This window comes from Paroedura picta, chromosome 3, assembly GCF_049243985.1.
Source record: "Paroedura picta isolate Pp20150507F chromosome 3, Ppicta_v3.0, whole genome shotgun sequence".
Lineage (NCBI taxonomy): Eukaryota > Metazoa > Chordata > Lepidosauria > Squamata > Gekkonidae > Paroedura > Paroedura picta.
In genome coordinates, this window is record NC_135371.1 from 94,113,581 (window position 1) to 94,129,880 (window position 16,300).

The 16,300-nt window shown below is 42.4% G+C and overlaps 1 protein-coding gene across 4 annotated transcripts in view; it reads right to left on the minus strand.

The window, feature by feature from the left end:
- FNIP1 (folliculin interacting protein 1) overlaps window positions 1-16,300 on the minus strand; it is a 121,283-nt gene that overhangs the window by 15,769 nt on the left and 89,214 nt on the right. For all 4 annotated transcript variants that reach the window (XR_013229262.1, XM_077326871.1, XM_077326870.1 and 1 more), the window contains 4 exons: window positions 15,999-16,070; window positions 14,821-14,956; window positions 13,726-13,927; window positions 12,801-12,886 (listed from right to left, as the gene is read on the minus strand). Coding sequence is in view for 3 of the 4 variants with exons in the window: in XM_077326871.1 (XP_077182986.1) it covers window positions 12,801-12,886; window positions 13,726-13,927; window positions 14,821-14,956; window positions 15,999-16,070 (496 nt within the window). In the remaining variant the exon portion in view is untranslated. The remainder of the gene's footprint in view (window positions 1-12,800; window positions 12,887-13,725; window positions 13,928-14,820; window positions 14,957-15,998; window positions 16,071-16,300) is intronic.

Here is a 16,300-nt window from a genome sequence, read left to right on the forward strand (position 1 = left end):
CTACACCTGTACATCAAACTGGCAAACTGGAAATGACACTTTCCCAAGTGAGAAACTTTCCATTGTGCTCCATGAAGAAGCAGAGCAGAAAGGAAAGAGAATGGAGCTGACAAGTTGTGTTTGTGACTATAATGAGCAAGAACACATTTTACTGTGGTGTCTGAATACACCATATATTTCCAAAGTTATATCAAAGATTAGAAGTCCGGACTCCTAACCACTATCCCAAGCTGGCTCTCTAGCACTTGTTGTATTCATGAATGCAAAGGGCTTGGCCCCTCCCCACATACACACACGCACACGTTACTCAGTAAGGGCTTCCTGCCGCTGCCTCTCCTGCACGCACACACACAAATGCGCACGCATACACTCCGAGGAGTTCCCTTGCTGCAAGTGGCAGGGGCACCTGCCTAGTGGCTTTTTTCGCTGGCTGGCTGGCTGTCTCTTGCTGTGGGCTTGCAGCTCCTCCCCCTGCCTCCCCCCAGGAAAAAAAAAATTTCTGCCATCACCTGCACACTTGTCCACCTTTTCCTTCCTCCAAGATGTCAGACATTTTAAAAAAGAAGTTCCCGTCCCTGGAAGAGGGGGGCGGGAGCAAGGGCGGGACGAGGCAGGCATCTTTCGTTCGAGTCTCCATACCTTTCTTTAGCTGGTGAACAGCTTTATCAGTGCTGTGGAGAACCCAAGGTCTCCCAGCTGGTGGTATGTGGATGGAACATAAGTGGGGATCTATGTAAAACCTGTTCACTTTAGGGAGGAAAAGCTTTTTGCAGCACCTTTGAGATCAACACTTTAACTGTGAACCAGTGAACCGTGAACCAGAGTTCACTTTGCCAAATGTATGAAGTGTTATACTTGGCAGAGACATTTATAACCAAAAGAAGACCCAAGTTCAAATCAATCGAAATTTAGCAGGATCCACAATGGAGTAAACAAAGTAAACCCAGGTCTTCCAACCATTCCTTCTGTGTAACAACTCCATGTTCCATCCCTTCAAGACATCCTTTTATTGTTTGTAGCTTTATTTGTTATATATTTGCTGCAGCAAACTAGCACAGCTACTCTTACGGGATTTGTCATTATGGGAAGAAATTATTGACAACAGGACCCCAGATATACATGCTCTTGCTAGAACTAGTCTGACTTCAATTGTTAGCACAAATTCCCCATAGATTCTGATGGACTTAGCTCTTTTCAGACCTTGCAATTAATAGTGCAACGGTTATCTCTCGCTCTTAATGGTGTGTCTGCTTTTCTTAGTCACTGAAGCTCATAAACAACTAACAGGGTAACTTTCCATATGAACTCTTCCACTTGTCATTCAACGGCTAGAGTAGTGCTAGCTGTATGGCAGTTCAACTGGCAAGGCAGAATTAGAGCAGGGGATCAGACTGGTTACAGTGATGTTTTTTTCATTTTAGTGGGATATACATGACAGAGCTGAAGAGCAAAAGTGAACTGCCAGAATAGTGATACACCAGAGTAGTATCACAACTCACAGCTCCCACAACAGGCATTCTTCAGAAGTTTGATTGACACAGTGAGGACACATTTTCCTAATTGTGACAACTTCAGTTGACAGATGCACAGAAAACGTGATTCCTGGGACCAGATGACCTAGCTACGAGCACACTTTTGATTACTGTTCAGGATATCAGCTGTACATTCCTTCAGAGCAAAGAATGACTAGTCCAGGGGTAGTCAAACTGCAGCCCTCCAGATGTCCATGGACTGCAATTCCCAGGAGCCCCTGCCAGCATTCGCTGGCAGGGGCTCATGGGAATTGTAGTCCATGGACATCTGAAGGGTCGCAGTTTGACTACCCCTGGTCTAGTCATATTGGACAAAAGGATAAGAGTATGACTGTGGATGACCTACAAGTAAAGTCTCCAGAACATATCTAGCAACAGGCCGGAGTTTGGGGAACAGGGACATGTGGGGCACCAGCCTCAGGTACACTGTGACATCACTCCCACGGCAGCCGTTACCTATAAGGTCATAGAAACCTGCAGTTCCCCTCTTAAGCTCAGGGTTCAGCTGACTCCTTTTATATTATTGCAATTTACAAAACTTGGGGGGGGGGAGAAGCAAAAGAAAACACTTCCCACAGAATTAATGTTTTGCCCCTGGGCCACATATTAGAAATGCTATGTGCTAGCAAGCTTCCTAAGATCACTTAAAACTGACTCCCAAATTTGCATCACAATGGTTCTGTCACTTTTAAATGCCCGAGAAGTGAAATAAACTGAAGCTGCTGTCTTCTGCTTTAGTAAAAACAAAGGTCAAAGAAAGCTCTGTGAAAGCTGTTTGGTTCGAGTAAGAAACCGTTTCTGTTCTCATACCAAGATATTAAACTATTTGTTTTCGTTGAAAGGCTAGCTTGAGTCTTGTGACTCGTTATTTACTATTCTGGTAACCCTGGCTGCATCTGCAACTGATAGTGTTTCCTCAGAGAGAGATCAGATTCCATTGGCTGCCCTCCAGCAGGCATGTGACTGCGGCAAAGGGAACCCTCAATGCCAGACATGTAAGTAACTGCACAGAATGCTCGGGCGAGGATTAACTGCCTTTCAACGGAGAAAAGCCCGCCTTTCAATTCTCCATAACGTTCTCTTGAGCAATGACACAAACTGGCATGTAGATATATATACCCGCTTCATTTTAAAGACAAAGTTCTAGTCTAGTCATGATTCAAGGTCTGAAGCAAGCCCCCCTCCCATACTTAACAGAGACAACACCCTTATTCAGACATTTCAACTTCCGTAATTCTTTATCTACATCAGCATCTTAATGGAGGCCGTGAAATCTCAATCAAAAAGAGGCTTTTCCTGAGAGGGTTCCAGTAAACAAATGTATAATGTAAAATTGTTCACAGGAGCATCAAGGTTTGCCACAGACTTTTTAAGTGTGTGTGTTTCCAGCAGAGCAATAAGTGAACCTGTTGAACAGCTTAGTGAAAATACAAACAAGATACATTAAAAATGCCTATCAACTTTAAAGCTCTGATTTTTATTGAGAGCAAAGAGGTTCAGGATTCAGCCTCACTATTGGGCATGAAAAAAGTTCTGGGCAGAAAAAAGATCAGTATTTTTCAGGTTCAGGTATATTAGACTAAAAAAAAATCACTATTTGTTAATATCCTCAAATACCAATACTGGCTTTGGTATTCTGATTTGGCAATTTTCAAGAATACCAAATATTTTTTGCTCCCGATTTTCAAAAAGATTGGAGCAGGCAGACTAATTCTATGGGCACTCGAAGAAGGTGCCCCTCTCCATTGTTTCCAATTGGGGGAAATAGCTAGGCAGCAGTACAAGCCCAGCAGAATGTCCCAGAGAATCTCTGCAGGGAAAGGGAAGGGAGGCATTTGGCAAGGCCAGCCCAGTAGCTAAACTAGTGCAATGCGCTCTGCAAAACCAGTGCCTCAACGATTTGGAAACACAATGGGTTGAGAATGGAAGAAAGACATTTCCCTCAAAACCGCTAACCTGAAACAAGTGGTTTTGAATGAACGGGTAAATAAATTCTGTTAGCAGCCAGATACTAAGACGGGTCTATCTGAAATGACAGGGAAAAAATACATTAGCAACCAGTTACTAAAACACAAAGGCAGCTTGAACATGGCCACAGTCACCCTGTACTGTAGTGCTAGATCCCTGTTAAACTCCCTTATTAGATGAGGAAGAGAACCAGATCCCAGATGCACCACCTATCTGCTCCAGAAACAGAGTATGGAATTCTCTCTCCCTACCCTCCACCCAGCCGCTTTTTAATTTTGCACTGATAGGAAATCCACAAACACACCAAAGAGCTGTTTCTACCCAGTGCTAGTATTGAGAAGGCACTGCTTCTGTAATCAGTGTTGCTGATAGCCATTGATGGACCTGTCCTTCATAAATTTGTCTAACCCTGCTTTAAAGATTATTATTATTATTATTATTATTATTATTATTATTATTATTATTATTATTATTATTATTATTATTATTGCCCACCACACTCATGTCTGACTCGTGTCAGGTTACAGATTCATCCAAAATTAAAACCCCTCCTCTCTGACCTTCATTGTGGAAGCAAGGGAAAATCTACAGCCATAGAGGGAAAGCTACCAAAAGACTGGACCTGAATTCATTAGCTCCTTACTGACCAAATTTATTGTGAGATGAGACTACTATGTGGCTCCCTCCTCTTCTGTATGCATTGGAACATTTTCCTCAGGAGAACATGGGGCCATGGATGGCAGGCAGAATACTCACTTTTGGTCAGTCAGATATCTATTTTTATTTAGTACATGCAAGTTACTTTGCTATAACTTGCCTGTGTAACCTGACCATGTGCAGACTTTCTTACCAGTGAATAAGCATGGTCAAGTTCCTGTCCTCATCCCTCCCTGCCCCATCTGTTATATGGTCAAAAGGACTGAAAAGTCGTAATGCTCAAAATTTAAGCTTCAAACATTACATTAAAGAAAAATAAACAGTTCTCAGTGAATGGGCTAAAGAAGTATGTGGGCTGCCCCACTACATCTTGATATAAAAAAATGAGGTCTCTGGGAGGGTATGACTAAAATAGAACTAAGAACATTTCCTTCCACAGGACAACAAAGACTGTAACCACACACAGTTATTAGGGGACACGTTTTACCATAGATGGAATGACCTGCAGTCAGGAATGCAACTACAAGACTGTACTTTCCCCCCAAGGAATAACAATAACAATTGAAACTAGAATAAAAATAAATATGCTTGATTTTTTTGGGTTTTGTTTTCTTGATAATGTCATTATTTTTATGCCATTCAGAATTCATTTTCCTCTTTGACTTGTTCTCCAGAATATCTTGGAAGCAAATGCAAGGATGGATGGGCAACCAGGCCTTTTTCTTCTTCTTTTGGTGCTATTCTGAAAGAATCCCTGAAAAATGCAGCGGCAGCTTGCTAAACTGAACAATGGGTCACAATGCCTAATTGGCCATGGTACACTTTGCTGTAAAGCTCCAGCATAAAAAAGTGCCAAGTTCTCCTTGAACCCCTTCTGTAATATTTACATCCTTTTTGGGTATATATTTTCCTCTCTAAAATGAATGGCTCAAGCATATTATCGACCGTTTACGCACTGGAAGTTTCATGCTGGGCTGCATGCTAGAGTTTAGTTGTGGCAGGTTGCCCCACCTCTTCCTGCACCCACATGGGGAAACATTTGGCCCGGTGCACCTCATCTGCCCTCGATTTGTGCTCCTATATGGGAGGTGGGGCAATGATATTCCCAGAGCGTAAACGGTCATTGAGAGGCATAATCAGCATTAATGCACTTAAGGTAGAGGTAAAGGTATCCCCTGTGCAAGCACCGAGTCATGTCTGACCCTTGGGGTGATGCCCTCTAGCGTTTTCATGGCAGACTCAATACGGGGTGGTTTGCCAGTGCCTTCCCCAGTCATTACCGTTTACCCCCCAGCAAGCTGGGTACTCATTTTACCGATCTCGGAAGAATGGAAGGCTGAGTCAACCTTGAGCTGGCTGCTGGGATTGAACTCCCAGCCTCATGGGCAAACCTTTCAGACGGCTGCCTTACCACTCTGCGCCACAAGAGGCTCTTTTATTAATGCACTTAGCTGACTCTAAAGCACTTGAGGGCAACTAAGCACACATGCAAGCAAGGTTGCTATTTTACAAAGCACACTGCAAATATGTCAGCAACCTGCACAGAACTGTAAGCCTCTTCAGTCTGATGATTAAAAGCATTAATAGTTTTTTTAAATAAACCGAGTTATATATATGATTGCAACAAACATATGTGCAAGGAAACCCTGTAATGCAATACCAAACTAGCAAGGAATTACTTCTGAGCAGTAAACACTTCAGATTGGATCTCTGATGGAAAATAAGACCACCCATTGGCACATGCAGGAGTAGAATTCAAGGGGCCAGGTTCAAGTTGTTCCTAGCCACCACACTGACAGGGCCATTCTAACTCATTCAGGCGGGTAGCCGTTTTGGTCTGAAGCAGTAGAACAAAGTTTGAGTCTAGTGGTCCTTTCAAGACCAACCAAGTTTTATTCAAGCTGTAAACTTTTGTGTGCTCATGCACTTTCTTAAACACAATGAAATGTGAATTTACCAGTCCACACACACAAGCAGTCAGTGAGCAATAAATTAATATGCAGCATAATGAAGATTAACAGATTCAAGGACGATACTTGAATAACAAGCTAAGTTTATAAAGTTATCATCTGTTTTAGTTCAACTCTGGGGGGGAAAGACAATGAAGGAAATGCCTCCATGCTTGGGGGGGGGGGATGGAATGCAGTGACAGGGTAATCTCGGCATTCCACAATTGGGGATGCCTCTACCAATTAGTCTCTAATCTTGACATATTTATTTCCCTCACTACATTTCCCTACCAGAGTTGAACCCAAAGAAATGATAACCTTATAAGCTTGTTACTCCTGTAGGGTCCTTGAATCTGCTAAACATCTTCATTATGCTCTGTACTAATTTACTGCTCACCCTCTGCCTGTATGTGTGAACTGGTAAATTCCCAGTGCCATCCTAAGTACAGTTAGAGCCTTTGATGGCCATTTACTGATGAAGAGGTGTGGAGGACCCAAATGTTTGCACATGCTGTTTTCTTTGGCTCTCAATAAAATATATTAAACATGGACTTTGTTTTGGGACTGTGCTATGGAACCACATGCCAACTTAGTTTTCATCTGTTAGCTGGCCTAACACTAGTTATGGGTATGTGATTTTTATGCAGAGGAGCAATATTCCCTTTCATTTCCCCTTAGTACATTAAGTGGTTTTATGAACACTTCTTTTTTTCAGAGCTTCCCTGAATCATCCCACTCAGTCCATTTATTTCAGTCCAAAGTCATGCATGTCAAAGACCTAAAGATAGTTGGGGTTTTTTTAAGCAAAAAATAAATGAGCAAAAGAGTATCCCAAGAATAAGAATTTAACCTGGGAGGGAGATTCTTTTTTTTATCTAGACACACATAAAACAGAGTAACTTAGAAGGGAGTTTCATAAAATGAATAAGGTTCTATTCTAATCCATCTTGTAGAATGTAAGGCAGTCTTCATTTCTACTTTTGTAATCCCTCTTTAAGACATAGTTTATTGTAAATAATATAATATGTTTCACTCCACTATTCTCCAGTCTTGGAAATTCTGTTTTTAATACTGTTTTTAATTAAAACCTGTCTTCAGTTAAATGAGAAAGGTAAAAATGAGTACATAAACAAATGGACAAATTTTGTATCTACACACTACACTACAGTCTACACTTGATCTTATGAGAGCCAGTTTGATGTAGTGGTTAGCAGTGCGGACTTCTAATCTGGCATGCCAGGTTCAATTCTGTGCTCCCCCACATGCAACCAGCTGGGTGACCTTGGGCTCGCCACAGCACTGATAAAACTGTTCTGACCAAGTAGTAATATCAGGGCTCTCTCAGCCTCACCCACCCCACAGGGTGTCTGTTGTGGGGAGAGGAATGAGAAGGCGACTGTAAGCCGCTTTGAGTCTTCTTCGGGTAGGGAAAAGCGGCATATAAAAACCAACTCTTCTTCTTCTTAGCCAAAAGACTGAGAAGTTAAACATGTGTGCATTCTAGTCCTCATTGCTGCCTTTTTCTGTTAATCTAAAAATAAGACAAGAGCACCTCTAGAACTTGTAGACATTGTACAGAAGGTATAGGAAATGTTTATAGTCAGCAGAATCAGCAGGTTTTTGATCTCTCCTGCAGGACCATTTCCCAGAGCTCCACACAGGTCTACCTATATAAATATGTGCATCTGTGTACATGTCCACATATGCATATTTCACATACACAGTAAGATAATGACTGCAAAGATCTGTTTCCTAGCAAAGTACTTTAGACTCCAGGACAGCGGTCCGCAAGCTTACGCTCGCTGCGGACCGCTGCTCCAGAGTCCGGGGAGAGGGCGGCCCGGGGGCCCGCGCACACGCGGCAGCCCCAGCGCAAATGCGCCTGCGCGGACTGCCGTGCAGGCGCATTTGCGCCCGGCAGGGGCTCAAACGTGTGTGCGCGGCAGTCCGCGCAGGCGCGTTTGCGCCACTGCCATGCCGGCGGCCGCGGCTCCCCCTCCCGGCCCCTCCGGGCCGCAAGCAAATCGGCCACTAAAGTGGCCGATTAGCTTGCGGCTCGGCAAGCTTCTCTTCCCTCCCCTCCCGAAGCAAGAAGCTTGCCGGGCCGCGAGCTAATCGGCCGCTTTGGCGGCCAATTTGCTCGCGGCCTGGCGAGCTTCTCGCTTCGGGGGGGAGGGAAGAAGGAGCCGCGGCCCGGCACCAAGGCCTTCGCGGCCTAGCACTGGGCCGCGACCCGCGGGTTGGGGACCACTGCCCCAGGAGACAGGGGATACTTGCATCCCAAGAAACAATAATATTTGTTGATTATTGGAAATCATACAGATAATGGCAGAAGAAATTATCATAGGGGAGTAGAATTAGATAACAGTTATTAATACCTGGTCTAAAGAACTGCTATATAGTAACAAATATTGAACACAAATTAGTAATCACATTTTTATCTTGCTGTAACAGATAGATCCACTGTCCTCTTAATATACAATACTAAATCTTCATTTGGTTTAATAAAGTGAGAATGACCACAGATTTTGCTAAGCCAGTTGAAGAATCAAGTTGGATTATTCTATTGTGAGTAAGAGGTGATAGTTCAAATGTCCTGAATACTGCAAGTACAGGAATATTTACTTTTCTTCTTTTAAAATGCGGACCTTTGCAGAGCACGGAAACAAGTATACTGTTTCTTCTGTAGATTATAAATGAATCACAACATAAACTGTGGCAATCCTGTTTAATTCCAGTATTTCACATCTTTCTGTACCAGGGTAGAGTGGGGTGGGTTGAAAGAGGAACAACCAGCTTTTCTTCTGATCCATATAATACTTTCTAGATGACAATTTTCAACAATAAATCCCCACTCAGAAAAAAGATTTAACAGAAAAAACATCTTGTGAACTTTCCTTTTCTACACATTAACATCCTTAGTTAAAAAGTAAAATCTCCCAAAGGTAGTTTTAACTTTGATGAAAATAGCTTGGATTTCAGGTAACGAGTTGTGTTGCTGCAGAATAATATTTACTGCAGCTTGGAAACTGCAGCATAGAACTGCAAGTGAACACAAACACACAATCCTCACAAATTATACAATCAACTTGTCATGTGAATTAACCCCTTTTTACAATGCATTTAAAGGTCTAGTCAAGACATCTATCAGTTGTATACTATAAAGCCAAGTGTTTTTCTTCTTTCTAAGCCTTAAAAAAAAACACCATTTATTGCTGTTGCTCCACAGGGCACAGAACCTAGTCCATGACCGTTTATGCACTGGAGGTTTCATGCTGGGTTGCAGGCTGGAGTTTTAGTCGTGGCAGGTGGCCCCACCTCTTCCTGCACCCACACGGGGGAGCATTTGGCCCAGTGCACCTTATCTGCCCCCTATTTGTGTTCCTGCATGAGAGCTGGGGCAGTAAAGTGCCCAGTGCATAAACGGTCCATATGAATTATGGAACAGAACCAAAATGAGACAGTGTCAGTACTGTTCCTTCTAAACAAAAAGGAAAGGGAAGGATCTTGACACTCATCTCCCCCATGCCAAATTGCTACTGTTGAACTGTCCAAGCTGTCTGCCTTGGCCGTCTACCACAAACTGGTAGCAGAATGTATAATATTAATAGCACAGTGTACTACCAATATGTACTTCCAGCCCTTCAGACCTTCTCACACTTAATCCTGATTATAATCAGCCATCCATACTAAATATCACACATTGTTCTTCATGGAAAGCAACCAAACAACTTGGCAAGCAAGACCTTTTTCTGTCTCCTGGCATGGAAGGGCTTATAAGTGTGACCTTCAAATTTCCACAGACAAGTCTCCAGCCTCAACTCTCAAACTCCACGAGAGAAACTCTACAGTATCTCAAAGCAGATGCTGAGGATAAAGAGAGTCCATATCATGATAGACTGAGTGGTTGTCAATGCCTACATAGGCAGGTCATATACTACAGCGATCCACAACCCCTGGTCCGGAGACCAGTACCGGTTCCGTGGATCAGTTGGTACTGGGCCGTGGCTCCTCCTCGTCCTCCTCCCCAGCTGCTGCCTCGGGGGTTGCCCTGCCACTCTGCTGCCAGCTTACCTTTGGTGCTCCCCAGCGGCCACCATCACTGGGGCTCCCCCTCGGCGTGGCTGCTGGCAGCACTCCCAGTGGGCAGCAGGAAGTCAGGGGCGCCGGTGGGAAAGCAAGTGGAGCAGGGGCTCAGGCAGCAGTGACATCCCTCGGCAAAAGACTAACCCCCTCCCGGGCCTCAGTAAAATTGTCAAGCGTTGTCCGGTCCCTGGTGATAAAAAGGTTGGGGACCACTGATATACTATGTTGCTTCACTTGCCGAAATTGTTCCTGGCTATGAAAGAGACTGCTGGAGAAATTTATCAAGGAGCCTCTTCAGAGTGAGTGCCTAATGCCAACTGGAGTCAGCTCTTACAATTGCCTATCCAGATTTCCTAACTCCTAAATGGCCAGGGTTAGATAACCCAACTGGTTGAAGTTAGGGAGAATGGCCAATCACTGTGCTTTGGGGAAATCAGTAAAAGGAACTGAAATAAGTAAGTAAAGCTAGAAAGATGCTCAGGAATAACTCTGGCACTATGAAGTTAGCTAAAGAACAGAATGACACTATTGAAACATGGGACAGTGTAACTAATCCTTTAGCTCAGGGAACAGTGTAACTAATCCTTTAGCAAATGCTGGCAGGGGCTCATGGGAATTGTAGTCCATGGACATCTGGAGAACCACAGGTTGACTACCCCTGCTTTAGCTGACAGTTTCCTAGTCTCTTACAAGGAAAGAAGTTTTTTTATACCCCATTCCCCTCCACTTTAAAGAGTCTCAAAGCAGATTACAATTGTATTCTCTTCCTCTTCTCATAGGCATTTTGTCAGGTAGGTAGGGCTGAGAGAGTTTTGAGACTGGCCCAAGGCCATATGGAGGAGCAGGGAATCAAACCTGGTTCTCCAGATTAAAGTCCACTGTTCTTAACCAATACACCACGCTGGTTCTTGCTGACAAACTACCATTTTCCAAGATGCTAAAGAAATGAGATTCTAGTGGCTGATGCAAATTTTAGAACAGGAGAGGACAAGAAAATACCTGTTTTGTCTCTCAGCCTCACCCACCTCACAGGGTGTCTGTTGAGGGGAGAGGAAAGGGAAGGCGACTGTAAGTCGCTTTGAGCCTCCTTCGGGTAGAGAAGAGTGGCATATAAGAACCAACTCTTCTTCTTCTTCTATTTACTTTAGATAAACCGCAGCCATAAAAATGAGCATTGCAAGTTGTGCTAAAGAAGGCCACTGTATATGCAAACAAATTGCAACATTTGGGTTCCAAACGTATTGCTGATGTGCTCCTTTTATCGATTGCTGTTTTTCACAAAAATCCTGCCACATGCAGCCATCCCTTGAAGTGAGTTTGGATTATTTGAAAGAGTCATATCCAGCAGTAAATTTTTACTAATGAGACGGAGGGCAAATTTAACCAATTCCCACCCCCTTCCATTGCAAACTCCTTATCTGCACTCAAGTTGTCCATTAGGGAGCCCTGTCCCCGAGTATTGACATCTCAGGAGAGGAGAGAAAGTCCTGTTCCAGTGATAGAAATCCCACTCCTCAACAAAGGTGACGACAATGTTTTATTCTTTTACACCTTTTCAGGATACGCAACAGGGCAATCTGTAATCTTTCCCAAAATGCACAACTACAGTTGATTATTTAGCCACCAAATACGGTTCACATATTTGAAAGTCAATTCTCTCCTTCACTATCAGACTCTTTGAAAATTTTACTTGCATTTTTTATTCCCTTTGCACCATTCCAGCCCTGCCCTTGATAGCCCAGGATAGCCCAATCTTGTCCATTCTCAGAAGCTAAGCAAGGTCAGCCCTGGCTAGTATTGGATGGGAGATCACCAAGGAAGTCTAGAGTCACAACACTATGCCAGGCACTGGCCTATTATGCACGGCCGCTGAAACGGCGGCATGGAGAATGTGGAGGAGGAAGAAGCGAAGCAAACTGCTTACGCAAGGGATGGAATGCAACGGCGACAAAACTCAGAGTATCCGATTATGCACGCGGCTACTCCGGAGTCACTTCTGGTTGCACCCTGGTCCCGGGAAGCTCCACTTTCTTCTGCATCTTGCTAACGCGGCTTTTTCGGCAGCATATGTTGACTCTGCACCCGGTTGCCACCTGCAGCGTGCGTAATTGGTGATTTTAGCTGCCACCATTCCACTCCGAATGCGGACCTTCCACTCCGTGCATAATGGGCCACTGGCAAGCCACCTCTGAGCGTCCCTTGCCATGAAAACCCTACAAAGTCACTTTCTATCACCAATCCACCTTGGAACGTCATGGCCCAATCAGGAAATAGACTAGGCTGAGAGAAGTGACATGTCCAAAGCCACCTCAAGAACTCCATAGTTGATCAAGGATTTGAACCTGGTTTTCAATAGGGATAGATTCAAATGGTAGCCATGTTGGTCTGAAGTAGCACAATAAAATCAGAGTCCAGTAGCACCTTTAAGACCAACAAAGATCTTAAAGGTACTACTGGACTCTGGTTTTCAATGTTCAGGTTCAATACTCATATCATTACCCACTCTGTCACAACACCTTGCTATACATCTGAGGTGACAGGTAATAGGTTTTAACTCTGCAGTTGAAGCATTTTAGTACAGTCAACAGAAGTTTGGAAGCAAACTCACCTGAATTCATTTAAGGCATCTACGATCCTGTTATATGCCAAACTGCGCTGGCTGGCATCAGCTGATCGGCGGCTCATTTTCATAGCCTTGAAAACAATTGTTAACAGAAAACCATTATCAGATATGGCAACAGAAAATGAAAAACAAAGTCATGTGCTATGCTATATCTAAGGTGTACCCTGACAGGCAAAAACATTTGTTTATACTATAATAAACAATGGTTGTTTGTGAAGTTTCATATCAAAAGCAGAAATATGTGTGACATATGTATTTGCATTGTTTTTCCCACACTGTTGCTTGCAAATAATAGAGAAAAGTCCAAAGTTTTCCATACTGATTCAGTGTCTAAAACTCAAATGGGTAGCAAATTCATCTTTCTGAACTTACTGACAGTAAATACAATTAAAAAAAAATTGTGCTAATGTTTACTTCACAACTAGGCCAAGCTCCAGATGAATTTTATTATAACAGAGAAAAAATATCTTAAGTAATGAGGAATGCTACTCTAGCCTCTATTGTTTTCCTGGAGGAAGCAGCTAGCACACTGGTAGACCCCCCCACCCCGCAGTGATATCACATGTGATGCAGGCTCTTAACCCAACATTTATGATTTTATTTATTTGTATTATATTTTTGCATTTATACCCTGTCCTTCCCCAGAGGCTCAGGGTGGCTTACATCAGATTGTGCCCATCAGGCCTCTGTGCAACTATATCTTATCCTTTTAGGGATAGAATTAGACAACCATTATGTAGTGCGCCTGCATCACAGAGGAAGCAAGCAACTGCTCTGCCTACCTCTCCAAGGTAAGTACTATGTCACTCATTACTTTGGGTGGGCAAAGGCATTATCTCACAATGTTCTTTTGCCAAGACATGCAAGAAGATGAATATCAATTCAAAGAGGTGGCAGTGACAATATTTACCTGCTCTATTGCACTCTTCAGTTTGTTCATGTGACTTTCAAAGAGCGGGAAGTGTGAGAAAAAGAACTCATGAAATTTGCTGTTTTCTTCTTCATCCTTTGAAAGTGAGAATATCACCCCAATAGCTATTTTCTTTTTCCTGACGATTCCTGGATTTGGGCTGGAGCTGTCATCTGACAAGTTAAAGCTTTCTTCTATAGACCTTCAGGGAAATAGATGGTGCAAGGCATTGCTTCCACAGAGCTTCCAGCTACTGCACAATTTGAACTTCAACATACATCAGCAAAAGATCATGTTTATTGGTACAGCTGATCTGTAGAATTTATTCAAAAGCACTTTGATGCAAAGGTGGTATTTTTAGAGGTTCTCTACCAGACATTTGCCATTCATGGGTATTTTTTAAACCTCTATTGCACACACTTTGGGCTTGGTTTTAGGTGTTTATATGTAATGCATGTGCTTTAGGCCCATAGGTGTCCCTTAATGGCTATAGTTATCCCTTAACAGTTGATATTGGAAGTTTATCATATATTCAATCATATATTCATATATCAAGCTATTCTATTATTTGATCAGTCATGTGATCTCAGGCTTATCACAAATAACTGATTCTAAATGTGTTAGGATTACCATATGGTAACTTGTTCCTTTTTCCTATGTTATTTCACATGTTGCCTCATGATCTTATCCCATGAGCTGCAAGGAATATTATGAAGGTAAAATATAACTAGACAATTTTATTCTGATTAAACTTGGATCCATGTAAATCAAGATTTATTTCCAATGCATGAAAAACAGTCACACTGATACAGCTGAAATTGGGTAGATTTACCTCAATTCCTAGTCTTCCTCCTCATTTCTAGTATAAGTTCTAGATATTAAACGTAAAGTCCCAACAAACTCAGAACAGAAAGTTATATATATTAAAATACAATGTATTTAAAATTTAATGCATAGTAAACCATTAAGTAACTCGCAAAACTTTCAGAAAATAGATCTAGGCATTAAGCTTGAGGTATTCATCCAAATAAGTAAACCAATATCATACATGAATCTGAAAGCTGCACTTCCCGTCAGTCATAATGTACATCTTACCATCTAGGGAAGACCCCGTTCTCCAAGCTGGTTGTCTGACTGCGACGCCAGCGCCGTTGGTAACTGCTAGCACAGCTTCTATTTAGCGAAGAGCCCGGAGAGGGAAACGGAGTGATAAGCAAGCTGCTTAGAGATGCTGTGACAAAGAAAAAATAGATACAAACTTTTAAAATAAAGCTTTCCAAAATGTTTTCCACTACAGTGTTTTGCATCTACGTTGTGATGCTAACAGCCGAAAAATATATCAGTCTTCTTCTCTGAACACAGATTTGTTTAGGGTTACCAACTCTGGGTTAGGAAATTCCTGGAGAGTTGTGGGTGGAACCTGGGGAGGGTGGGATTTGGGGAGGGGAGGAACTTCAGTCAGATATAATGCTATAATGCCCACCCACCAAAGCAGCCATTTCTCCAGAGGAACTGATCTTGGTAGTCTGGAGATTAGTTGTAATTCCAGAAGATTGCCAAACCCAGCTGGGGACTGGCAACCCTAGATGTGTGAAAGGCAGGTCAGCAATCGATTCAGCTTGTTATTTTTGCTTATATTTAGGACCCCAATCCACTGCAATATGCTCCACTGTATGTTGACAGAGCATGGCTAAGGAGCATGAAATACAACTTCTGGGGTTGGCAGAGAAGATCTTCAGTCCTTGTGCAAAGATCTTCAACCCTTGCACCTGCAGACTGCAGGACCCAATCTGAAGCCAGTACTCTATAAAATCTTCAATAGTAGTGACCCAGTCCAAGAGTGGTTGTGAGAAAGAATTATTTATTTATTTATAATTTAATTTATATACCGCCATTCCCAGAAATTCTGGCTTAGCGGTTTACAACATTTATGATAAAACAATAAAATCAGAGTTCATAAAAACAGCAATCCAGTAAAACATCTTAATATTAATTAGGAATTGAAAAGCCGCTTACATATGAAATTGCCACAGAGAATCATAAGTGTACAAAAATTTCCCTTTGCATATTGATGGTTTGTAATTAAATATCACTCTTCTGATCTAAACTGTGAATACTACTTTCTAATATTTTAACAAAAATGGTTGTGGAAGTAAAAATATGCTCAAGGTCTTATATTTTGAGAGATCAAGATGAAGTGACAGATAATACTTTAATTACAGAAAAGCAGGAAGAGTTCATTTAAAGACATTACATTTTGATAACTATATTACCAGATCTTGCAATTCCGCTGTCTCTGTCTTCATTCAACTCTCTCCCAGGCATATCCATAGGGTTGCTGTGGACTATGAAGATAAGGTCACCTGTTAGCATGAAAATATGAAAACTGTCGCTTCAACTCCATTTTATTATTCAAAGGTGCTCCATTTTATCATTCAAATAAATCATGCTAATTGGTTGCATTCATTTAGAAGTTTGAAAATGACAGCACAGCACCTACACACACAGACACCCATCACCAAGAAAGGCCGCAAAGCAGATCAAGCCAAAACACTTGCTCCTTGTGAGCTGTCAG